Source organism: Hyperolius riggenbachi, chromosome 1, assembly GCF_040937935.1.
Source record: "Hyperolius riggenbachi isolate aHypRig1 chromosome 1, aHypRig1.pri, whole genome shotgun sequence".
Taxonomy (NCBI): domain Eukaryota; kingdom Metazoa; phylum Chordata; class Amphibia; order Anura; family Hyperoliidae; genus Hyperolius; species Hyperolius riggenbachi.
In genome coordinates, this window is record NC_090646.1 from 689615856 (window position 1) to 689642689 (window position 26834).

A 26834-nucleotide genomic window follows, 5' to 3' on the forward strand; every position below is an offset into this window, starting at 1 on the left:
ATACAGTATAGCTGTTACATGCGCCCATATCATACAGTATAGCATATCATACAGTATAGCCATTACATGCGCCCATATCATACAGTATAGCATATCATACAGTATAGCATATCATACAGTATAGCTGTTACATGCGCCCATATCATACAGTATAGCATATCATACAGTATAGCATATCATACAGTATAGCCGTTACATGCGCCCATATCATACAGTATAGCATATCATACAGTATAGCATATCATACAGTATAGCATAATCATACAGTATAGCATATCATACAGTATAGCTGTTACATGCGCCCATATCATACAGTATAGCATATCATACAGTATAGCCATTACATGCGCCCATATCATACAGTATAGCATATCATACAGTATAGCATATCATACAGTATAGCTGTTACATGCGCCCATATCATACAGTATAGCTGTTACATGTGCCCATATCATACAGTATAGCATATCATACAGTATAGCATATCATACAGTATAGCATATCATACAGTATAGCATATTATACAGTATAGCTGTTACATGCGCCCATATCATGCAGTATAGCATATCATACAGTATAGCATATCATACAGTATAGCCATTACATGCGCCCATATCATACAGTATAGCCGCTACATGCGCCCATATCATACAGTATAGCATATCATACAGTATAGCATATCATACAGTATAGCCGTTACATGCGCCCATATCATACAGTATAGCTGTTACATGCGCCCATATCATACAGTATAGCATATCATACAGTATAGCATATCATACAGTATAGCCGTTACATGCGCCCATATCATACAGTATAGCATATCATACAGTATAGCATATCATACAGTATAGCATATCATACAGTATAGCCGTTACATGCGCCCATATCATACAGTATAGCATATCATACAGTATAGCATATCATACAGTATAGCATATCATACAGTATAGCATATCATACAGTATAGCCGTTACATGCGCCCATATCATACAGTATAGCATATCATACAGTATAGCATATCATACAGTATAGCCATTACATGCGCCCATATCATACAGTATAGCCGCTACATGCGCCCATATCATACAGTATAGCATATCATACAGTATAGCATATCATACAGTATAGCCGTTACATGCGCCCATATCATACAGTATAGCATATCATACAGTATAGCATATCATACAGTATAGCATAATCATACAGTATAGCATATCATACAGTATAGCTGTTACATGCGCCCATATCATACAGTATAGCATATCATACAATATAGCCATTACATGCGCCCATATCATACAGTATAGCATATCATACAGTATAGCATATCATACAGTATAGCTGTTACATGCGCCCATATCATACAGTATAGCTGTTACATGTGCCCATATCATACAGTATAGCATATCATACAGTATAGCATATCATACAGTATAGCATATCATACAGTATAGCATATTATACAGTATAGCTGTTACATGCGCCCATATCATACAGTATAGCATATCATACAGTATAGCATATCATACAGTATAGCCATTACATGCGCCCATATCATACAGTATAGCCGCTACATGTGCCCATATCATACAGTATAGCATATCATACAGTATAGCATATCATACAGTATAGCCGTTACATGCGCCCATATCATACAGTATAGCTGTTACATGCGCCCATATCATACAGTATAGCTGTTACATGTGCCCATATCATACAGTATAGCATATCATACAGTATAGCATATCATACAGTATAGCATATCATACAGTATAGCCATTACATGCACCCATATCATACAGTATAGCATATCATACAGTATAGCATATCATACAGTATAGCCAATACATGCGCCCATATCATACAGTATAGCATATCATACAGTATAGCTGTTACATGCGCCCATATCATACAGTATAGCCGTTACATGCGCCCATATCATACAGTATAGCATATCATACAGTATAGCATATCATACAGTATAGCATATCATACAGTATAGCCATTACATGCACCCATATCATACAGTATAGCATATCATACAGTATAGCCGCTACATGCGCCCATATCATACAGTATAGCATATCATACAGTATAGCCGCTACATGCGCCCATATCATACAGTATAGCATATCATACAGTATAGCATATCATACAGTATAGCCGCTACATGCACCCATATCATACAGTATAGCATATCATACAGTATAGCCGCTACATGCGCCCATATCATACAGTATAGCATATCATACAGTATAGCATATCATACAGTATAGCCAATACATGCGCCCATATCATACAGTATAGCATATCATACAGTATAGCATATCATACAGTATAGCTGTTACATGCGCCCATATCATACAGTATAGCATATCATACAGTATAGCATATCATACAGTATAGCATATCATACAGTATAGCCGTTACATGCGCCCATATCATACAGTATAGCATATCGTATAGCATATCATACAGTATAGCCGTTACATGCGCCCATATCATACAGTATAGCCGTTACATGCGCCCATATCATACAGTCTGCGCCGTCACGGGCTTATTTAGCTGATAAACACATTGGCTGAATAGCCGCGCCTAATTCCTAATTGCGCTTTAATTAACGGCTTTGGTAACTAAGGAAGACACACTCTTTACATGGCAACCAGTGCCGCTATGTAAGGTGTGCATAGGGCGTGCTACGGCTCATTAAGCTGGGCCACTTGATGAATCAGGCCTAACACTCCTTATCAGAGTTAGCGTGCCTTATCAGAGTAGCATAGCGAGTGCTACAAACTTATGCCTGCTAATTGGCAATGACGAGAGCACCACTCGTCCTGCCCTGAGCCCCTGCGGGTCCAATCACTGTAAAGGACATTTATCCCTGCACTTTGATTGGCCCAATAGGCTGTGGGTCAAGTTTCCTGTCAAGTGACAGGCAGCCTATTGGGCCAATCAAAGTGCGAGGATAATGTCCTTTACAGTGATTGGACCTGCAGGGGCTCAGGGCAGGACGACTGGAGCTCTCGTCATTGCCAATTAGCAGTTCATAGCTAGGTGTATAGGTGTCCCCAGTATAGCCAGGTGTATAGGTGTCCCCAGTATATGTAGCCAGGTGTGTAGGTGCCCCCAGTATATGTAGCTAGGTGTATAGGTGCCCCCAGTATATGTAGCTAGGTGCATAGGTGTCCCCAGTATATGTAGCTAGGTGTATAGGTGTCCCCAGTATATGTAGCTAGGTGTATAGGTGTCCCCAGTATATGTAGCTAGGTGTATAGGTGTCCCCAGTATATGTAGCTAGGTGTATAGGTGTCCCCAGTATATGTAGCTAGGTGTATAGGTGTCCCCAGTATAGCCAGGTGTATAGGTGTCCCCAGTATATGTAGCCAGGTGTATAGGTGCCCCCAGTATATGTAGCCAGGTGTATAGGTGTCCCCAGTATATGTAGCCAGGTGTATAGGTGTCCCCAGTATATGTAGCTAGGTGTATAGGTGTCCCCAGTATATGTAGCCAGGTGTATAGGTGTCCCCAGTATATGTAGCTAGGTGTATAGGTGTCCCCAGTATAGCCAGGTGTATAGGTGTCCCCAGTATATGTAGCCAGGTGTATAGGTGTCCCCAGTATATGTAGCTAGGTGTATAGGTGTCCCCAGTATAGCCAGTCTATAGGCGTCTGCAGAATAGGTAGCCAGGTGTCCTCCCCCCCAGCAGGAGGGGAGCAGAGCAGTGGGGAAGGGCGGACGTCTTCCCCCCCCCCCTTCCCTCACCTTGGGGCTCCTCTCCCTGGCTCTCCCCTCCAAAACATTTGCAGCGGCGGTGGCTGGCAGCGGGCATCAGTGGGCGGGACTTACCTCCTCTTCGTTCCGGCGAGTTGAAGCTGTGCCGCTAGTCTGGTCTAGTCAAGACCAGAGCAGTGGCACGCACAGCTTCAACTCGCCAAAACAGGAGGAGGTAAGCCCCGCCCACTGATGCCCGCTGCCAGCCACCGCCGCTGCAAATGTTTTGGAGGGGAGAGCCAGGGAGAGGAGCCCCAAGGTGAGGGAAGGAGGGGGGGGGGGGGAGGGAAGACGTCCGCCCTTCCCCACTGCTCTGCATAATGCTCCTCTCCACTGCGCTGCTCCCCTCCATATATGCTAGGGTGGACGACGTCCACTCTCCAATAAAAGTAAGTGGACGTCGTCCACCTGCGTTCATGCAGGACTCGACCCCTGCTCCTGACCCTCCATGGCAGAGGAGACTCCCAAACTGCTTCTCCCCTACGACATCCCCGCCATGACTTCCAGAGGTAGGAACAACAGGGACTAGAGGGATAGATCTCAGTCCCCCGACAAGTCTCCCCAAACCCCAACATCACACAAAAACAACTCTAAGCAGAAGGGGGACAAAGTGCAAGTCCAAGACAGCGAACAGGGAGAGGAAGATTCACCCCAGCTAAGTATCGCCGATTCCCTGTCGGCCATTAAACCATTCCAGTCTTCACTCACAGCTAGAGAGCATAGACCACATTCCAGCGTCATCACTGATGAACTATCCAAGAGACGGGAAAGGGTAAGGGAGTCCGAAAATTGTGTCTCTGCGGTTGAGGATGCCTCCAGAGACGACTGTAACATCACTATCCCTGCTAAGCAGAAGCAAATGAGGTCACTCCTTGGCCGAGCTATAGATGCGGAGGACCGCACCTGGCGACAGAGCAGGGACAAGGTCCTCCAGCACCCAAGGCTGAGACACCAAAGTGCGCCCCTCCATCCCTCCCACAACAGCCATCACACACTGATTGCTATTAGACTAAGAGGGCCACAGGGCCCACAACCTCCCCAACACCTTAATATCTAGTTATCTGGCTTGCAGTCACTGCCATGTATCCCCTTTTCTTATTTCTTTCTGCTTCATACACAATTAGGAATGACAGCTGAATGAATTGTGAGCCCCCTCCTACACTGCGCCCTGAGGCTGGAGCCTCTCCAGCCTATGCCTCGGCCCGGCCCTGCCTGGCGATGCAACATTCACATTTTAGGATTGCCTGGCCCTGAAGGGGTTGAAGAGAAAGATGTACCAGTATATGTTGAATTTCTCCTCAAAAACCTACTCCCTCTCCCCCCCCCCCCCAAAAACCTTCTCCAAATTCTTTCTAATAGAGAGGGCACAACGTATGCCTGTCAAACAGGGCCCTCCGGGTACTCCCCTGAGCTTCAAAGTCCTCAACTTTATGGTCAGAGAGGCCATCCTGGGTTCAGACCTCACACATGATGCTTTTCCCTGATCTCACTGTGGAGACCCAGAGGGCCAGGAGATATTTCTTGCAAGTGGAAGCTAAGCTGAGAGAAAGAGAAATCCAAGACTCAATGTTATTCCTGCCCGCTTACGGGTTCAAGATGGAGAAAGCCCACGTTTATTCAATCCCCCGGAGGTGGTAATGCAATGGCTGGACTCTTCCTGCTGAATGGGCTAGGAACACTCCTCATCTACCAACTGCCTAAGCATCGTTTACTTTATTCCACTATGGAACTCGCCGCCTCCTCTCTGCAATAGCAAACATCTGTTCAGTGTGTGACGGCTGGGGTGGGAGGGATGGAGGAGGAGCCTCTTAGTGTAATAGTAATCAGTGTGTGACGGCTGGGGTGGGAGGGATGGAGGAGGAGCCTCTTAGTGTAATAGTAATCAGTGTGTGACGGCTGGGGTGGGAGGGATGGAGGAGGGGCCTCTTAGTGTAATAGCAATCAGTGCGTGACGGCTGGGGTGGGAGGGATTGAGGAGGGGCCTCTTAGTGTAATAGCAATCAGTGTGTGACGGCTGGGGTGGGAGGGATGGAGGAGGAGCCTCTTAGTGTAATAGTAATCAGTGTGTGACGGCTGGGGTGGGAGGGATGGAGGAGGGGCCTCTTAGTGTAATAGTAATCAGTGTGTGACGGCTGGGGTGGGAGGGATTGAGGAGGGGCCTCTTAGTGTAATAGCAATCAGTGTGTGACGGCTGGGGTGGGAAGGATGGAGGAGGAGCCTCTTAGTCTTATAGCAATCAGTGTGTGACGGCTGGGGTGGCAGGGATGGACGGGCGCACTTTGGTGTCTCAGCCTTGGGTGCTGGAGGACCTTGTCCCGGCTCTGCTCCCCGCCTCCTCTCTGCAATAGCAAACATCTGTTCAGTGTGTGACGGCTGGAGTGGGAGGGATGGAGGAGGGGCCTCTTAGTGTATTAGCAATCAGTGTGTGATGACTGGGGTGGGAGGGATGGGAGGGGCCTCTTAGTGTAATAGCAATCAGTGTGTGACGGCTGGGGTGGGAGGGATGGGGAGGGGCCTCTTAGTCTAATAGCAATCAGTGTGTGACGGCTGGGGTGGGAGGGATGGGGGAGGGGCCTCTTAGTGTAATAGCAATCAGTGTGTGATGGCTGGGATGGAGGAGGGGCCTCTTAGTGTAATAGTAATCAGTGTGTGACGGCTGGGGTGGGAGGGATGGGGGAGGGGCCTCTTAGTGTAATAGCAATCAGTGTGTGACGGCTGGAGTGGGAGGGATGGGGGAGGGGCCTCTTAGTCTAATAGCAATCAGTGTGTGACGGCTGGGGTGGGAGGGAAGGGAGGGGCCTCTTAGTGTAATAGCAATCAGTGTGTGACGGCTGGGGTGGGAGGGATGGGGAGGGGCCTCTTAGTGTAATAGCAATCAGTGTGTGATGGCTGGGGTGGGAGGGATGGAGGGGCCTCTTAGTGTAATAGCAATCAGTGTGTGATGGCTGGGGTGGGAGGGATGGAGGAGGAGCCTCTTAGTGTAATAGCAATCAGTGTGTGACGGCTGGGGTGGGAGGGATGGGGAGGGGCCTCTTAGTCTAATAGCAATCAGTGTGTGACGGCTGGGGTGGGAGGGATGGGGGAGGGGCCTCTTAGTGTAATAGCAATCAGTGTGTGATGGCTGGGATGGAGGAGGGGCCTCTTAGTGTAATAGTAATCAGTGTGTGACGGCTGGGGTGGGAGGGATGGAGGAGGGGCCTCTTAGTGTAATAGCAATCAGTGTGTGACGTCTGGGGTGGGAGGGATGGCGGAGGGGCCTCTTAGTCTTATAGCAATCAGTGTGTGATGGCTGGGGTGGGAGGGATGGAGGAGGGGCCTCTTAGTCTTATAGCAATCAGTGTGTGACGGCTGGGATGGGAGGGATGGAGGAGGGGCCTCTTAGTGTAATAGCAATCAGTGTGTGACGGCTGGGGTGGGAGGGATGGGGGAGGGGCCTCTTAGTGTAATAGCAATCAGTGTGTGACGGCTGGGGTGGGAGGGATGGAGGAGGGGCCTCTTAGTGTAATAGCAGTCAGTGTGTGACATCTGGGGTGGGAGGGATGGAGGAGGGGCCTCTTAGTCTATTAGCAACCAGTGTGTGACGGCTGGGGTGGGAGGGATGGAGGAGGGGCCTCTTAGTGTAATAGCAATCAGTGTGTGACGGCTGGGGTGGGAAGGATGGAGGAGGAGCCTCTTAGTGTAATAGCAATCAGTGTGTGACGGCTGGGGTGGGAGGGATGGAGGGGCGTACTTTGGTGTCTCAGCCTTGGGTGCTGGAGGACCTTGTCCCGGCTCTGCTCCCCGCCTCCTCTCTGCAATAGCAAACATCTGTTCAGTGTGTGACGGCTGGGGTGGGAGGGATGGCGGAGGGGCCTCTTAGTCTTATAGCAATCAGTGTGTGATGGCTGGGGTGGGAGGGATGGAGGAGGAGCCTCTTAGTCTTATAGCAATCAGTGTGTGACGGCTGGGGTGGGAGGGATGGAGGAGGGGCCTCTTAGTGTAATAGCAAACATCTGTTCAGTGTGTGACGGCTGGGGTGGGAAGGATGGAGGAGGAGCCTCTTAGTGTAATAGCAATCAGTGTGTGACGGCTGGGGTGGGAGGGATGGAGGGGCGCACTTTGGTGTCTCAGCCTTGGGTGCTGGAGGACCTTGTCCCGGCTCTGCTCCCCGCCTCCTCTCTGCAATAGCAAACATCTGTTCAGTGTGTGACGGCTGGGGTGGGAGGGATGGGGAGGAGCCTCTTAGTGTAATAGCAATCAGTGTGTGATGACTGGGGTGGGAGGGATGGGAGGGGCCTCTTAGTGTAATAGCAATCAGTGTGTGACGGCTGGGGTGGGAGGGATGGAGGGGCGCACTTTGGTGTCTCAGCCTTGGGTGCTGGAGGACCTTGTCCCGGCTCTGCTCCCCGCCTCCTCTCTGCAATAGCAAACATCTGTTCAGTGTTTCACAACTTGCACTTACAATGGATCCACACGGTGCCGCCACACTTCTTATCCTTATTGCCTCTGAAACGCGTCGCACGCCTCTCTATCGCCCACTATATGGAGATATCTCCAGTACACAGACTCTCTCCTTTTTTCTCACTACAAACTAATTTCATCATTAACCTTAACTTTCTACTTCCTTTTCTGCACCTGCGATGATAGTCCACTCACTCCTCCATAGGACTTTTTACATAAATGCATATTATCCCTCAATTGACTAATTTACTGTGCAGCAGAGATGTGCCAGTTATCAGCCACTAGATGGCATTATTGCAGAACCTTTTTCTTCCACAGGACATTGCGCACTGATGTGTAACTTACAAGTAATGCCTCTCTTGTTCCAGAAATATTATGATTTAATATCAAATAAATTATTTGATATTAAATTTATATTTTTACAAATTGGTTTACGTTTGCATGTTTAAACCAGTACTGTAAGAAACTCACGAAAAACAAACTCAAACAGTTGGGCGTATGTTTGTATTTGAAGCTCCTCCCATTTTTCAGGAACTTTACATTTTCGATTTTATATTTTCGATAACTATTTGTACAATCGTTGACAAAATGCCCGACATGTGTCAGTGTGAAGCAGTACTCTAATTACACTCCCTGATTGATGCATACACATGCAAGATGTTTTAAAGCGGTATCGTCACCATAAAAATCAAATTTCAGCAGCAACTGGTCTGAGTGTATTAAGTGATAAAGATGCTAATCCTGCATTCAAAACTTGCAAAACTTTTTCTGCTGTTAGGTTTTGGAGTTATCATGTACCTTAGGAGCACTGGCTCTTTAGTAGTCGGTGCCAAAGAATTGCATGCTGGGGGTTCTTTTTATCTATAATATATTCCTCCTCTTCCCTTTATTTCCCTGTCTGCTGCTTATCTGAAACCTAATCCCCTACTCACTTGTGTTTACAAGCAAGGCTGAGGTGACTCAGCGATTGGAGGAGACAAGAAAAAAAGTAAAGGGCAGAAATGACATCACGAGTTAGCCTTAAAGGGAAGGTTCAGGGACTATCTGAAAAAAATAAAAATCCCCAACCACTTACCTGGGGCTTCCTCCAGCCCGTGGCAGGCAGGAGGTGCCCTTGGCGCCGCTCGGCAGGCTCCCGGTGGTCTCCGGTGGCGCGCCCGACCTGGCCAGGCCGGCGGCCAGGTCGGGCTCTTCTGCGCTCCAAGGCCCGGCACTTCTGCGTCCCACGCCGGCGCGCTGACGTCATCGGACGTCCTCTGGGCTGTACTGCGCAGGCGCAGAACTACTGCGCCTGCGCAGTACAGCCCGGAGGACGTCCGATGACGTCAGAGCGCCGGCGTGGGACGCAGAAGTGCCGGGCCTTGGAGCGCAGAAGAGCCCGACCTGGCCGCCGGCCTGGCCAGGTCGGGCGCGCCACCGGAGACCACCGGGAGCCTGCGGAGCGGCGCCGAGGGCACCTCCTGCCTGCCACGGGCTGGAGGAAGCCCCAGGTAAGTGGATGGGGATTTTTATTTTTTCAGATAGTCCCTGAACCTTCCCTTTAACTGTGGGCAAAAGACATGGCCCCCACCAGGAACAGAATTCTCGTCATTTACTATATAACATTCACTGAAATCAAAACGTGGACAGTACAATACATGTGTTATGCAAGTAGATCAAGTATTTATCTACTTATACAGGATCTTCTCAAAAAATTAGCATATTGTGATAAAGTTCATTATTTTCTGTAATGTACTGATAAACATTAGACTTTCATATATTTTAGATTCATTACACACAACTGAAGTAGTTCAAAGCCTTTTATTGTTATAATATTGATGATTTTGGCATACAGCTCATGAAAACCCAAAATTCCTATCTCAAAAAATTAGCATATCACAAAAAGGTTCTATAAATGAGCTATTAACCTAATCATCTGAATCAACTAATTAACTCTAAACACCTGCAAAAGATTCCTGAGGCTTTTAAAACTCCCAGCCTGGTTCATTACTCAAAACCGCAATCATGGGTAAGGCTGCCGACCTGACTGCTGTCCAGAAGGCCATCATTGACACCCTCAAGCAAGAGGGTAAGACACAGAAAGAAATTTCTGAACGAATAGGCTGTTCCCAGAGTGCTGTATCAAGGCACCTCAGTGGGAAGTCTGTGGGAAGGAAAAAGTGTGGCAGAAAACGCTGCACAACGAGAAGAGGTGACCGGACCCTGAAGAAGATTGGGGAGAAGGACCGATTCCAGACCTTGGGGGACCTGCGGAAGCAGTGGACTGAGTCTGGAGTAGAAACATCCAGAGCCACCGTGTACAGGCGTGTGCAGGAAATGGGCTACAGGTGCCACATTCCCCAGGTCAAGCCACTTTTGAACCAGAAACAGCGGCAGAAGCGCCTGACCTGGGCTACAGAGTAGCAGCACTGGACTGTTGCTCAGTGGTCCAAAGTACTTTTTTCGGATGAAAGCAACTATTGCATGTCATTTGGAAATCAAGGTGCCAGAGTCTGGAGGAAGAATGGGGAGAGTGAAATGCCAAAATCCCTGAAGTCCAGTGTCAAGTACAGGTCAGGCGCTTCTGCCGCTGTTTCTGGTTCAAAAGTGGCTTGATCTGGGGAATGCGGCACCTGTAGCCCATTTCCTGCACACGCCTGTACACTGTGGCTCTGGATGTTTCTACTCCAGACTCAGTCCACGGCTTCCGCAGGTCCCCCAAGGTCTGTAACAGTGCTGGTCGTAATGGAGAAAGCTACGCTTACGGATCATTACGCATAATTTAACGCTATTACGCATTACGAAATTACGCTTACGGCACAGTCGGTACATGCCTATAATTACGCATAGCACTTACGCAATTACGCGTAAGTATACTGTAATTCATGTTATTACGTTATAGGTTTACGCGTAAAATCCTACTAGCAATTAATGCGTAAGGTCATGCTGCCAAGCGGAAAAGTTGACGCATGGATCAATGTTAGGTAGCCGCCGACTTTAAGGGTTAATAGCAAAGCCCCCTTAAGTGCTAAGAGCCTCAAATTTGGAGAATATATTAAGGAGATCAGAAGGAATAAGAGGAAAAATTTTTTTTTCAAAAAGACCTTATAGTTTTTGAGAAAATCGATGTTAAAGTTTCAAAGGAAAAATATATACATTTAAAAACCCGCCGACTTTAACGGTTAATAGCAAAGCCTGCTTAAAATTTAGGAACACCAAATTCACAGGGTATATTAAGGGGATCAGTGGGAATAAGAGGAAACATTTTTTTTTCAAAAAGACCTTATAGTTTTTGAGAAAATTGATTTTTAAGTTTCAAGGGCGAAAATGTCTTTTAAATGCGGAAAATGTCAGTTTTTTTTGCACAGGTAACAATAGTGTTTTATTTTCATAGATTCCCCCAAGTGGGAAGAGTTTTACTTACTTCGTTCTGAGTGTGGGAAATATAAAAAAAAAACGACGTGGGGTCCCCCCTCCCAGACCTCTTTAACCCCTTGTCCCCCATGCAGACTGGGATAGCCAGAATGCGGAGCACCGGCCGCGTGGGGCTCCGCACCCTGACTATACCAGCCCGCATGGTCCATGGATTGGGGGGTCTCGGAAGGGGAGGGGCAGCCAAGCTTTCCCCTCCCCCTCCGAGCCCTTGTCCAATCCAAGGACAAGGGGCTCTTCTCCACCTCCGATGGGCGGTGGAGGTGGAGGCCGCGATTTCCTGGGGAGGGGTTCATGGTGGCATCTGGGAGTCCCCTTTAAAAAGGGGTCCCCCAGATGCCCACCCCCCTCCCAGGAGAAATGAGTATAGAGGTACTTGTAGTACCCCTTACCCATTTCCTTTAAGAGTTAAAAGTAAATAAACACACAAACACATAGAAAAAGTATTTTAATTGAACAAAAAACATAACCACGAAAAAAGTCCTTTAATATTCTTAATTAACCATTAATACTTACCTGTCCCTTTAAAAGCCAGTTCCCACACAATATCCTCAGAAATATACTAATCAGTTACAATGTAACAAAGTTATTACAATGTAACAACTTTGTTACATTGTAACTACGCCGCACCCGACGTCACTCACCGCCGCCGCCGCCACCGCGTCTGTGCTGCAGGACCCGACAGAGCTCTGAGCTATAGCTCAGAGCTCTCTAAGCATCTTTGTATTTGGGCTCCAAGGAGCCCCATTGGTCCTTAGCAGACCAATGGGGTTCCTTCTGATTTGAAGGAACCCCATTGGTCTGCTAAGGACCAATGGGGCTCCTTGGAGCCCAAATACAAAGATGCTTTGAGAGCTCTGAGCTAATATAGCTCAGAGCTCTGTCGGGTGAAGGGACGCTAAGTCCCCGCCGGCTCCGCTGCCCTCCCCGCCTCTCCCACATGTCACCTATATACATGCTGGCACCCATGGGTGCCAGCATGTATATGGGTGACAGGTGTGGGCGGAGTGGACGGCGGGAGCCGGCGGGGACTAGCGTGTATGCGGCGGCCGGTGGGTGAGCGGCGAGTGACGTCGGGTGCGGTGGTGTTACAAAGTAACAAAGTTGTTACATTGTAATAACTTTGTTACATTGTAACTGATTAGTATATTTCCGAGGATATTGCGTGGGAACTGGCTTTTAAAAGGGACAGGTAAGTATTAATGGTTAATTAAGAATATTAAAGGACTTTTTTCGTGGTTATGTTTTTTGTTCAATTAAAATACTTTTTCTATGTGTTTGTGTGTTTATTTACTTTTAACTCTTAAAGGAAATGGGTAAGGGGTACTACAAGTACCTCTATACTCATTTCTCCTGGGAGGGGGGTGGGCATCTGGGGGACCCCTTTTTAAAGGGGACTCCCAGATTCCACCATGAACCTCCCCCCCAGGAAATCGCGGCCTCCACCTCCACCGCCCATCGGAGGTGGAGAAGAGCCCCTTGTCCTTGGATTGGACAAGGGCTCGGAGGGGGAGGGGAAAGCTTGGCTGCCCCTCCCCTTCCGAGACCCCCCAATCCATGGACCATGCGGGCTGGTATAGTCAGGGTGCGGAGCCCCACGCGGCCGGTGCTCCGCATTCTGGCTATCCCAGTCTGCATGGGGGACAAGGGGTTAAAGAGGTCTGGGAGGGGGGACCCCACGTCGTTTTTTTTTTATATTTCCCACACTCAGAACGAAGTAAGTAAAACTCTTCCCACTTGGGGGAATCTATGAAAATAAAACACTATTGTTACCTGTGCAAAAAAAACTGACATTTTCCGCATTTAAAAGACATTTTCGCCCTTGAAACTTAAAAATCGATTTTCTCAAAAACTATAAGGTCTTTTTGAAAAATTTTTTTTCCTCTTATTCCTTCTGATCTCCTTAATATATTCTCCAAATTTGAGGCTCTTAGCACTTAAGGGGGCTTTGCTATTAACCCTTAAAGTCGGCGGCTTTTTTATATTATACGGGAGCGTAATATTACGCGATTACGGCAGACTGTGTAATTTCAATGGGAGTTTACTGTCTTACGCGTAATTTGTTACGCGTAAAACGTAACCCTACGGTCTACGCGTAATTAATTACGCGTAATACCGTAACCTTACACGTAACGCTTACGGTGCATTTGTAGTGAATTACGATGCGTAATTACGCTAATGCGTAATTTCGGCCCAGCACTGGTCTGTAATCGGTCCTTCTCCACAATCTTCCTCAGTGTCCGGTCACCTCTTCTCGTTGTGCAGCGTTTTCTGCCACACTTTTTCCTTCCCACAGACTTCCCACTGAGGTGCCTTGATACAGCACTCTGGGAACAGCCTATTCGTTCAGACATTTCTTTCTGTGTCTTACCCTCTTGCTTGAGGGTGTCAATGATGGCCTTCTGGACAGTAGTCAGGTCGGCAGTCTTACCCATGATTGCGGTTTTGAGTAATGAACCAGGCTGGGAGTTTTTAAAAGCCTCAGGAATCTTTTGCAGGTGTTTAGAGTTAATTAGTTGATTCAGATGATTAGGTTAATAGCTGGTTTAGAGAACCTTTTCATGATATGCTAATTTTTTGAGATAGGAATTTTGGGTGTTCATGAGCTGTATGCCAAAATCATCAATATTAAAACAATAAAAGGCTTGAACTACTTCAGTTGTGTGTAATGAATCTAAAATATATGAAAGTCTAATGTTTATCAGTACATTACAGAAAATAATGAACTTTATCACAATATGATAATTTTTTTAGAAGATCCTGTATATGTGTTTTTTCCCCTGGAATAGTATGTAAGAACAATAATATCAAATGCTGCGCCACCTATTCAATACAAGTATTATCAATGACAAACCACAAGTCCACAATGTAACTCCAATAAATGCTTCCTTCTCCTATACAGTCAGTGCGCTGTGTAAAAAGTCCTCTGAGTAGAGACAAAGATAAAAAGTAATCCACTGCGCGCTTCCACACCTAAAACCAGATCATATAAATAGTGTTATCCTGTTTCAACTATTATTACATGTAACACACATATCCACTGTGCACGTGAAAACTGAGTGTCCACTCGTGATCCCTCCACCTCTAGTAAAAGAGCGGCTCACCAGATTGTAGCCACCAGATCAGGGTGGGGTACTCGTTCAATATATGGTACATTAGGTGCATCAATGATCCAGTATGCCTGACGCTGATACTGTATGCGGAAGTTCGGGTGAGGTGAAGGCGGAGCCAGTACGCCTGACGCTGATACTGTATGCGGAAGTTCGGGTGAGGTGAAGGCGGAGCCAGTACGCCTGACGCTGATACTGTATGCGGAAGTTCGGGTGAGGTGAAGGCGGAGCCAGTACGCCTGACGCTGATACTGTATGCGGAAGTTCGGGTGAGGTGAAGGTGGAGCCAGTACGCCTGACGCTGATACTGTATGCGGAAGTTCGGGTGAGGTGAACGCCGTGAGGGGACCTAGCGGGACGCCGCGCACGGACTCGGAGAGGCACACCAGGCCCAGCAGACTTGCCGCTGTGACATGCTACTGACCCCTAAGGGGAGCTTGTAAGTGTATGGAGGGCGCGAGGAGCGCAGTGTGGTTTTATTTTTCTTTATATATTGCGCAATGAAAGTTTTATGTGTTTTATTGAGGAATAAAAGAAACTAACCGTTTGGAAAATTGCATATGGATCATTGATGCACCTAATGTACCATATATTGAACGAGTACCCCACCCTGATCTGGTGGCTACAATCTGGTGAGCCGCTCTTTTACTAGAGGTGGTGGGATCACGAGTGGACACTCAGTTTTCACGTGCACAGTGGATATGTGTGTTACATGTAATTACAGCTGAAACAGGATTACACTATTTATATGATCTGTTTTTAGGTGTGGAAGCGCGCAGTGGATTACTTTTTATCCCTGGAATAGTATGGCTGATCCTACTGCTTTAAAGCACATTAGGCCTGCAATTTAGCATTCAATGTGATTTCCGCCCTTTAAAACGCTACTTTGCGTCAAATACAGATTTTCCCCCGGACTTTTGGCGTCTCTCCCATTCATCCATGCAACAACTCAAATATTACACCCCTTGAAACATCTTTTCCATCACTTTTGTGGCCAGCATAAATTTTTCTAGTTTTCCAAGTTTGCCTCCCCATTGAAGTCTATTACGGTTCGTGGAAGTTCGCGCGAACCAAACTTTTTGCGGAAGATCGTGAACCCGGTTTGCGAACTGAAAATCGGAGGTTTGGGCCATCTCTAGTGAGGAAATTAGATTATTTCTGGATTTGAATATTGGGTAGCCTGAGGTTATGCTTCTTGCTATAATAGTCAGCGTGGGAGATTCAGAACTTGTCTTCTCCTGAAGGTAGCGCTGAGCTAGAGAAGTCCCTGATCGAATCAGAGTCCAGGTCCTTCCACAACAAAGTTTGGACTTTTGTGCTGGTAAAGTCTGATTTTCTGTTTTTATTCCCTTTTTATTTGATAAGCAACTTGTCTTGTGTGTGACTCTGTACTTTTTACTTCATTTTTGTAAATATCTGTATATTCCTTTCTGCGCTGTTCCACTTTTTTTGGAATATTAAATCTTTATTTAACCTCCTTAGCGGTATGGAGGAGCTCAGCTCGTCCATTACCGCTGGAGGGCGCCGCTCAGGCCCCGCTGGGCCGATTTTGTTAATTTTTTTTTAAAATCACGCAGCTAGCACTTTTCTAGCTGCGTGGGGGATTCGATCGCCGCCGATCCGCCCCTACCCGACGCGAAAGGAGCCCCCCCCCCCGCATACCCCGTGCACAGCCTGGCCAATCAGTGCCAGGCAGCGCTGCAGGGTGGATCGGGACTCCGGATGATGTCATGACGTCGATGACGTCATCACGATCGTCGCCATGGCGACGGGGGAAGCCCTAAAGGAAATCCCGTTCAGAACGGGATTTCCGGACGGGCTAATGCGCCGGCGGCGATCGAAGGGTAGGGAGGGACGCCAAAGGGAGGGGGGAATCATGTAGCTAGCACTAGGCTAGCTACATGATTTTAAAAAAAAATAAATAAATAAAAAAAAAATAGTGCTGCGCTGCCACCCTGGCGATGTTCATAAAACGCCAGGGTGGTTTAATAAGCTAGTCTTCTGAAACCTAGAGAGAGACTGCAGTGTAATTGTATTACAAATTCAGTGCCTGATTGCACACTCGGATTGTGCATCTCTACCGTGTGTGATCGCATTGTGTGTGTGTGGCATTTTCGTACTTGGTCTAAAGCTTGCAGCTGACCCAATATACGTAAAACGCCAGTCTGAGTGCAAGCAGCTGGACAGCAGAGTATGAATCGTCGAAGTGTCTAGCAGTACCGTCGTGGACGGCTGCTGGTGGTGGCAGAGTGTTGTTGGGGGGTGACGGCTGTGTGTTAGCATGGATAGGGCTGCTCCCTCTCTCGATCTGGTCGAAAGTAACCCCTGTCAGGAACTGTCTCTGCAGGCTTGCCGTGGGGCTGGTTCCTGACACCTACAACAGCCAATCAAATTTCAGCTATCGATTTTCAAGGAGTATATTAAAATGGTTGCCCTTCTTACACTGTTAATAACATAGGCCTCAAGCTTGTTATAATCAGTCATTCGGTGACTGGGATTAAAATTCAGAAAAAAGGGTGGAGCAAAAAACAGCCAATCAGATTTGTTTGAATGATTTCCATGGAAAATATTTAAACTGCTTTCATTCTCACATTATTGATGCCAAGGACCCCAAAGCTCACAAACTTGGTCATTGAGTGACTGCGTGTCGAGGTTATAAAAAGTGGCCAGACCGATCTATAACCAAATATCGACCCTGAGCAATCTTCAGCTAGTGTTCTATAAAACAAGACACTGTAAAACGATAGTAAGAAATGGATCTACTCACCGGCCTCCTCCACACTTTCCAGGTGCTCCAGAAGATGCTGATAGGACTCATTGTCGTCTGGTCCCTCCTGCAAAGGAGGAGATATCATGAAATAAGGGGACTATGAGCTCACAGGACCATGGCCACCTATCTGTATAAATAAATCCTCCCAGATCTTCAGGGAAGGACCATGACCACCTATCTGTGAGAATTAAGACTGCCAGATCCTCAGGACGGGACCATGGCCACCTATCTGTATGAATGAAGGCTGCCAGATCCTCAGGGCAGGACCATGACCTTCTATCTGTATGAATGAAGACTGCCAGATCCTCAGGGCAGGACCATGGCCACCTATCTGTATGACTGAAGCCTCCCAGATCCTCAGGGCAGGACCATGGCCACCTATCTGTATGAATAAAGGCTGCCAGATCCTCAGGGCATGACCATGGCCACCTATCTGTATGAATGAAGCCTCCCAGAACCTCAGGACAGGACCATGGCCACCTATCTGTATGAATAAAGGCTGCCAGATCCTCAGGGCAGGACCATGGCCACCTATCTGTATAAATGAAACCTCCCAGATCCTCAGGGCAGGACCATGGCCACCTATCTGTATGAATGAAGCCTCCCAGATCCTCAGGGCAGGACCATGGCCCCCTACCTGTATGAATGAAGGCTGCCAGATCCTCAGGGCAGGACCATGGCCACCTATCTGTATGAATGCAGGTTGCCAGATCCTCAGGGCAGGACCATGGCCACCTATCTGTATGAATGAAGCCTCCCAGATCCTCAGGGCAGGACCACGACCTTCTATCTGTATGAATGAAGGCTGCAAATTCCTTAGAGCAGGACCATGGCCACCTATCTGTATGAATGAAGTCTCCCAGATCCTCAGGGCAGGACCGTGGCCACCTATCTGTATGAATGAAGCATCCCAGATCCTCAGGACAGGACCATGGCCACCTATCTGTATGAATGAAGTCTCCCAGATCCTCAGGGCAGGACCGTGGCCACCTATCTGTATGAATGAAGCATCCCAGATCCTCAGGGCAGGACCATGGCCACCTATCTGTATGAATGAAGCCTCCCAGATCCTCAGGGCAGGACCATGGCCACCTATCTGTATGAATAAAGCCTCCCAGATCCTCAGGGCAGGACCATGGCCACCTATCTGTATGAATGAAGCCTCCCAGATCCTCAGGGCAGGACCATGGCCACCTATCTGTATGAATGAAGCCTCCCAGATCCTCAGGGCAGGACCATGGCCACCTATCTGTATGAATGAAGCCTCCCAGATCCTCAGGGCAGGACCATGGCCACCTATCTGTATGAATGAAGCCTCCCAGATCCTCAGGACAGGACTATGGCCACCTATCTGTATGAATGAAGGCTGCCAGATCCTCAGGGCAGGACCATGACCTTCTATCTGTATGAATGAAGACTGCCAGATCCTCAGGGCAGGACCATGACCACCTATCTGTATGACTGAAGCCTCCCAGATCCTCAGGGCAGGACCATGGCCACCTATCTGTATGAATAAAGGCTGCCAGATCTTCAGGGCATGACCATGGCCACCTATCTGTATGAATGAAGCCTCCCAGAACCTCAGGACAGGACCATGGCCACCTATCTGTATGAATGAAGGCTGCCAGATCCTCAGTGCAGGACCATGGCCACCTATCTGTATGAATGAAGGCTGCCAGATCCTCAGGGCAGGACCATGACCACCTATCTGTATGAATGAAGGCTCCCAGATCCTCAGGGCAGGACCATGGCCACCTATCTGTATGAATGAAGCCTCCCAGAACCTCAGGACAGGTCCATGGCCACCTATCTGTATGAATAAAGGCTGCCAGATCCTCAGGGCAGGACCATGGCCACCTATCTGTATGAATGAAACCTCCCAGATCCTCAGGGCAGGACCATGGCCACCTATCTGTATGAATGAAACCTCCCAGATCCTCAGGGCAGGACCATGGCCACCTACCTGTATGAATGAAGGCTGCCAGATCCTCAGGGCAGGACCATGGCCACCTATCTGTATGAATGCAGGCTGCCAGATCCTCAGGGCAGGACCATGGCCACCTATCTGTATGAATGAAGCCTCCCAGATCCTCAGGGCAGGACCATGACCTTCTATCTGTATGAATGAAGGCTGCAAATTCCTTAGAGCAGGACCATGGCCACCTATCTGTATGAATGAAGTCTCCCAGATCCTCAGGGCAGGACCGTGGCCACCTATCTGTATGAATGAAGCATCCCAGATCCTCAGGGCAGGACCATGGCCACCTATCTGTATGAATGAAGCCTCCCAGATCCTCAGGGCAGGACCATGGCCACCTATCTGTATGAATAAAGCCTCCCAGATCCTCAGGGCAGGACCATGGCCACCTATCTGTATGAATGAAGCCTCCCAGATCCTCAGGGCAGGACCATGGCCACCTATCTGTATGAATGAAGCCTCCCAGATCCTCAGGGCAGGACCATGGCCACCTATCTGTATGAATGAAGCCTCCCAGATCCTCAGGGCAGGACCATGGCCACCTATCTGTATGAATGAAGCCTCCCAGATCCTCAGGACAGGACTATGGCCACCTATCTGTATGAATGAAGGCTGCCAGATCCTCAGGGCATGACCATGGCCACCTATCTGTATGAATGAAGGCTGCCAGATCCTCAGGGCAGGACCATGACCTTCTATCTGTATGAATGAAGACTGCCAGATCCTCAGGGCAGGACCATGGCCACCTATCTGTATGACTGAAGCCTCCCAGATCCTCAGGGCAGGACCATGGCCACCTATCTGTATGAATAAAGGCTGCCAGATCTTCAGGGCATGACCATGGCCACCTATCTGTATGAATGAAGCCTCCCAGAACCTCAGGACAGGACCATGGCCACCTATCTGTATGAATGAAGGCTGCCAGATCCTCAGTGCAGGACCATGGCCACCTATCTGTATGAATGAAGGCTGCCAGATCCTCAGGGCAGGACCATGACCACCTATCTGTATGAATAAAGGCTGCCAGATCCTCAGGGCAGGACCATGGCCACCTATCTGTATGAATGAAACCTCCCAGATCCTCAGGGCAGGACCATGGCCACCTATCTGTATGAATGAAACCTCCCAGATCCTCAGGGCAGGACCATGGCCACCTACCTGTATGAATGAAGGCTGCCAGATCCTCAGGGCAGGACCATGGCCACCTATCTGTATGAATGAAGCCTCCCAGATCCTCAGGGCAGGACCATGACCTTCTATCTGTATGAATGAAGGCTGCCAGATCCTTAGAGCAGGACCATGGCCACCTATCTGTATGAATGAAGCATCCCAGATCCTCAGGGCAGGACCATGGCCACCTATCTGTATGAATGAAGACTGCCAGATCCTCAGGGCAGGACCATGGCCACCTATCTGTATGAATGAAGCCTCCCAGATCCTCAGGGCAGGACCATGGCCACCTATCTGTATGAATAAAGCCTCCCAGATCCTCAGGGAAGGACCATGGCCACCTATCTGTATGAATGAAGCCTCCCAGATCCTCAGGGCAGGACCATGGCCACCTATCTGTATGAATGAAGGCTGCCAGATCCTTAGAGCAGGACCATGGCCACCTATCTGTATGAATGAAGGCTGTCAGATCCTCAGGGCAGGACCATGACCACCTATCTGTATGAATGAAGGCTGTCAGATCCTCAGGGCAGGACCATGGCCACCTATCTGTATAAATTAAGGCTCCCAGATCCTCAGGGCAGGACCATGGCCACCTATCTGTAAGAATAAAGCCTCCCAGATCCTCAGGGCAGGTCCATGGCCACCTATCTGTATGAATGAAGGCTGTCAGATCCTCAGGGCAGGACCATGGCCACCTATCTGTATGAATGAAGGCAGCCAGATCCTCAGGGCAGGACCATGACCACCTATCTGTATGAATGAAGGCTGTCAGATCCTCAGGGCAGGACCATGGCCACCTATCTGTATGAATGAAGGCTGCCAGATCCTCAGGGCAGATCCATGACCACCTATCTGTATGAATGAAGGCTGTCAGATCCTCAGGGCAGGACCATGGCCACCTATCTGTATGAATGAAGCCTCCCAGATCCTCAGGGCAGGACCATGGCCACCTATCTGTATGAATGAAGGCTGTCAGATCATCAGGACAGGACCATGACCACCTATCTGTATGAATGAAGCCTCCCAGATCCTCAGGGCAGGACCATGGCTACCTATCTGTATGAATGAAGGCTGCCAGATCCTCAGGGCAGGACCATGGCCACCTATCTGTATGAATGAAGGCTCCCAGATCCTCAGGGCAGGACCATGACCTTCTATCTGTATGAATGAAGCCTCCCAGATCCTCAGGGCAGGACCATGGCCACCTATCTGTATGAATGAAGCCTCCCAGATCCTCAGGGCAGGACCATGGCCACCTATCTGTATGAATGAAGGCTGTCAGATCCTCAGGGCAGGACCATGGCCACCTATCTGTATGAATGAAGGCTGCCAGATCCTCAGGTCATGACCATGGCCACCTATCTGTATGAATGATGCCTCCCAGATCCTCAGGGCAGGACCATGACCACCTATCTGTATGAATGAAGGCAGCCAGATCCTCAGGGCAGGTCCATGGCCACCTATATGTATAAATGAAGACTGCCAGATCCTTGGGGGAGGACCATGGCCACCTATCTGTATAAATGAAGCCTCCCAGAACCTCATGACAGGACCATGGCCACCTATCTGTATGAATGAAGTCTCCCAGATCCTCAGGGCAGGACCGTGGCCACTTATCTGTATGAATGAAGCCTCCCAGATCCTCAGGGCAGGACCATGGCCACCTATCTGTATGAATGAAGACTGCCAGATCCTCAGGGCAGGACCATGGCCACCTATCTGTAGCAATGAAGCCTCCCAGATCCTCAGGGCAGGACCATGACCACCTATCTGTATGACTGAAGCCTCCCAGAACCTCAGGGCAGGACCATGGCCACCTATCTGTATGAATGAAGCCTCCCAGATCCTCAGGGCAGGACCATGGCCACCTATCTGTATGAATGAAGCCTCCCAGATCATCAGGGCAGGACCATGGCCACCTATCTGTATGAATGAAGGCTGTCAGATCCTCAGGGCAGGACCATGGCCACCTATCTGTATGAATGAAGGCTGTCAGATCCTCAGGGCAGGACCATGACCACCTATCTGTATGACTGAAGCCTCCCAGATCCTCAGGGCAGGACCATGGCCACCTATCTGTATGAATGAAGGCTGCCAGATCCTCAGGGCAGGACCATGGCCACCTATCTGCATGAATGAAGCCTCCCAGATCCTCAGGGTAGGACCATGGCCACCTATCTGTACGAATGAAGCCTCCCAGATCCTCAAGGCAGGACCATGGCCACCTATCTGTATGAATAAAGCCTCCCAGATCCTCAGGGCAGGACCATGGCCACCTATCTGTATGAATGAAGCCTCCCAGATCCTCAGGGCAGGACCATGGCCACCTATCTGTATGAATGAAGCCTCCCAGATCCTCAGGGCAGGACCATGGCCACCTATCTGTATGAATGAAGCCTCCCAGATCCTCAGGGCAGGACCATGGCCACCTATCTGTATGAATGAAGCCTCCCAGATCCTCAGGACAGGACTATGGCCACCTATCTGTATGAATGAAGGCTGCCAGATCCTCAGGGCAGGACCATGACCACCTATCTGTATGAATGAAGGCTGCCAGATCCTCAGGGCATGACCATGGCCACCTATCTGTATGAATGAAGGCTGCCAGATCCTCAGGGCAGGACCATGACCTTCTATCTGTATGAATGAAGACTGCCAGATCCTCAGGGCAGGACCATGGCCACCTATCTGTATGACTGAAGCCTCCCAGATCCTCAGGGCAGGACCATGGCCACCTATCTGTATGAATAAAGGCTGCCAGATCCTCAGGGCATGACCATGGCCACCTATCTGTATGAATGAAGCCTCCCAGAACCTCAGGACAGGACCATGGCCACCTATCTGTATGAATGAAGGCTGCCAGATCCTCAGTGCAGGACCATGGCCACCTATCTGTATGAATGACGGCTGCCAGATCCTCAGGGCAGGACCATGACCACCTATCTGTATGAATGAAGGCTCCCAGATCCTCAGGGCAGGACCATGGCCACCTATCTGTATGAATGAAGCCTCCCAGAACCTCAGGACAGGTCCATGGCCACCTATCTGTATGAATAAAGGCTGCCAGATCCTCAGGGCAGGACCATGGCCACCTATCTGTATGAATGAAACCTCCCAGATCCTCAGGGCAGGACCATGGCCACCTATCTGTATGAATGAAACCTCCCAGATCCTCAGGGCAGGACCATGGCCACCTACCTGTATGAATGAAGGCTGCCAGATCCTCAGGGCAGGACCATGGCCACCTATCTGTATGAATGAAGGCTGCTAGATCCTCAGGGCAGGACCATGGCCACCTATCTGTATGAATGAAGCCTCCCAGATCCTCAGGGCAGGACCATGACCTATCTGTATGAATGAAGGCTGCCAGATCCTTAGAGCAGGACCATGGCCACCTATCTGTATGAATGAAGCATCCCAGATCCTCAGGGCAGGACCATGGCCACCTATCTGTATGAATGAAGACTGCCAGATCCTCAGGGCAGGACCATGGCCACCTATCTGTATAAATGAAGCCTCCCAGATCCTCAGGGCAGGACCATGGCCACCTATCTGTATGAATAAAGCCTCCCAGATCCTCAGGGAAGGACCATGGCCACCTATCTGTATGAATGAAGCCTCCCAGATCCTCAGGGCAGGACCATGGCCACCTATCTGTATGAATGAAGGCTGCCAGATCCTTAGAGCAGGACCATGGCCACCTATCTGTATGAATGAAGGCTGTCAGATCCTCAGGGCAGGACCATGACCACCTATCTGTATGAATGAAGGCTGTCAGATCCTCAGGGCAGGACCATGGCCACCTATCTGTATAAATTAAGGCTCCCAGATCCTCAGGGCAGGACCATGGCCACCTATCTGTATGAATAAAGCCTCCCAGATCCTCAGGGCAGGTCCATGGCCACCTATCTGTATGAATGAAGGCTGTCAGATCCTCAGGGCAGGACCATGGCCACCTATCTGTATGAATGAAGGCTGCCAGATCCTCAGGGCAGGACCATGGCCACCTATCTGCATGAATGAAGCCTCCCAGATCCTCAGGGTAGGACCATGGCCACCTATCTGTATGAATGAAGCCTCCCAGATCCTCAAGGCAGGACCATGGCCACCTATCTATATGAATGAAGGCTGCCAGATGCTCAGGGCAGGACCATGGCCACCTATCTGTATGAATGAAGCCTCCCAGATCCTCAGGGCAGGACCATGGCCACCTATCTGTATGAATAAAGCCTCCCAGATCCTCAGGGCAGGACCATGGCCACCTATCTGTATGAATGAAGCCTCCCAGATCCTCAGGGCAGGACCATGGCCACCTATCTGTATGAATGAAGCCTCCCAGATCCTCAGGGCAGGACCATGGCCACCTATCTGTATGAATGAAGCCTCCCAGATCCTCAGGGCAGGACCATGACCACCTATCTGTATGAATGAAGCCTCCCAGATCCTCAGGACAGGACTATGGCCACCTATCTGTATGAATGAAGGCTGCCAGATCCTCAGGGCAGGACCATGACCACCTATCTGTATGAATGAAGGCTGCCAGATCCTCAGGGCATGACCATGGCCACCTATCTGTATGAATGAAGGCTGCCAGATCCTCAGGGCAGGACCATGACCTTCTATCTGTATGAATGAAGGCTGCCAGATCCTCAGGGCAGGACCATGGCCACCTATCTGTATGAATGAAACCTCCCAGATCCTCAGGGCAGGACCATGGCCACCTATCTGTATGAATGAAACCTCCCAGATCCTCAGGGCAGGACCATGGCCACCTACCTGTATGAATGAAGGCTGCCAGATCCTCAGGGCAGGACCATGGCCACCTATCTGTATGAATGAAGGCTGCTAGATCCTCAGGGCAGGACCATGGCCACCTATCTGTATGAATAAAGCCTCCCAGATCCTCAGGGCAGGACCATGACCTTCTATCTGTATGAATGAAGGCTGCCAGATCCTTAGAGCAGGACCATGGCCACCTATCTGTATGAATGAAGCATCCCAGATCCTCAGGGCAGGACCATGGCCACCTATCTGTATGAATGAAGACTGCCAGATCCTCAGGGCAGGACCATGGCCACCTATCTGTATGAATGAAGCCTCCCAGATCCTCAGGGCAGGACCATGGCCACCTATCTGTATGAATAAAGCCTCCCAGATCCTCAGGGAAGGACCATGGCCACCTATCTGTATGAATGAAGCCTCCCAGATCCTCAGGGCAGGACCATGGCCACCTATCTGTATGAATGAAGGCTGCCAGATCCTTAGAGCAGGATCATGGCCACCTATCTGTATGAATGAAGGCTGTCAGATCCTCAGGGCAGGACCATGACCACCTATCTGTATGAATGAAGGCTGTCAGATCCTCAGGGCAGGACCATGGCCACCTATCTGTATAAATTAAGGCTCCCAGATCCTCAGGGCAGGACCATGGCCACCTATCTGTATGAATAAAGCCTCCCAGATCCTCAGGGCAGGTCCATGGCCACCTATCTGTATGAATGAAGGCTGTCAGATCCTCAGGGCAGGACCATGGCCACCTATCTGTATGAATGAAGGCAGCCAGATCCTCAGGGCAGGACCATGACCACCTATCTGTATGAATGAAGGCTGTCAGATCCTCAGGGCAGGACCATGGCCACCTATCTGTATGAATGAAGGCTGCCACATCCTCAGGGCAGATCCATGACCACCTATCTGTATGAATGAAGGCTGTCAGATCCTCAGGGCAGGACCATGGCCACCTATCTGTATGAATGAAGCCTCCCAGATCCTCAGGGCAGGAACATGGCCACCTATCTGTATGAATGAAGGCTGTCAGATCATCAGGACAGGACCATGACCACCTATCTGTATGAATGAAGCCTCCCAGATCCTCAGGGCAGGACCATGGCCACCTATCTGTATGAATGAAGGCTGCCAGATCCTCAGGTCATGACCATGGCCACCTATCTGTATGAATGATGCCTCCCAGATCCTCAGGGCAGGACCATGACCACCTATCTGTATGAATGAAGGCAGCCAGATCCTCAGGGCAGGTCCATGGCCACCTATATGTATAAATGAAGACTGCCAGATCCTTGGGGGAGGACCATGGCCACCTATCTGTATAAATGAAGCCTCCCAGAACCTCATGACAGGACCATGGCCACCTATCTGTATGAATGAAGTCTCCCAGAT

General features: G+C 49.2%; 1 protein-coding gene across 1 annotated transcript in view; it reads right to left on the reverse strand.

Moving 5' to 3' along the window:
• Positions 1-26834, reverse strand: part of LOC137544736 (uncharacterized) — a 241526-nt gene that overhangs the window by 166350 nt on the left and 48342 nt on the right. Inside the window, exon 3 of the mRNA XM_068265829.1 lies at positions 17504-17570. Within this exon, the coding sequence (XP_068121930.1) occupies positions 17504-17570 (67 nt within the window). The remainder of the gene's footprint in view (positions 1-17503; positions 17571-26834) is intronic.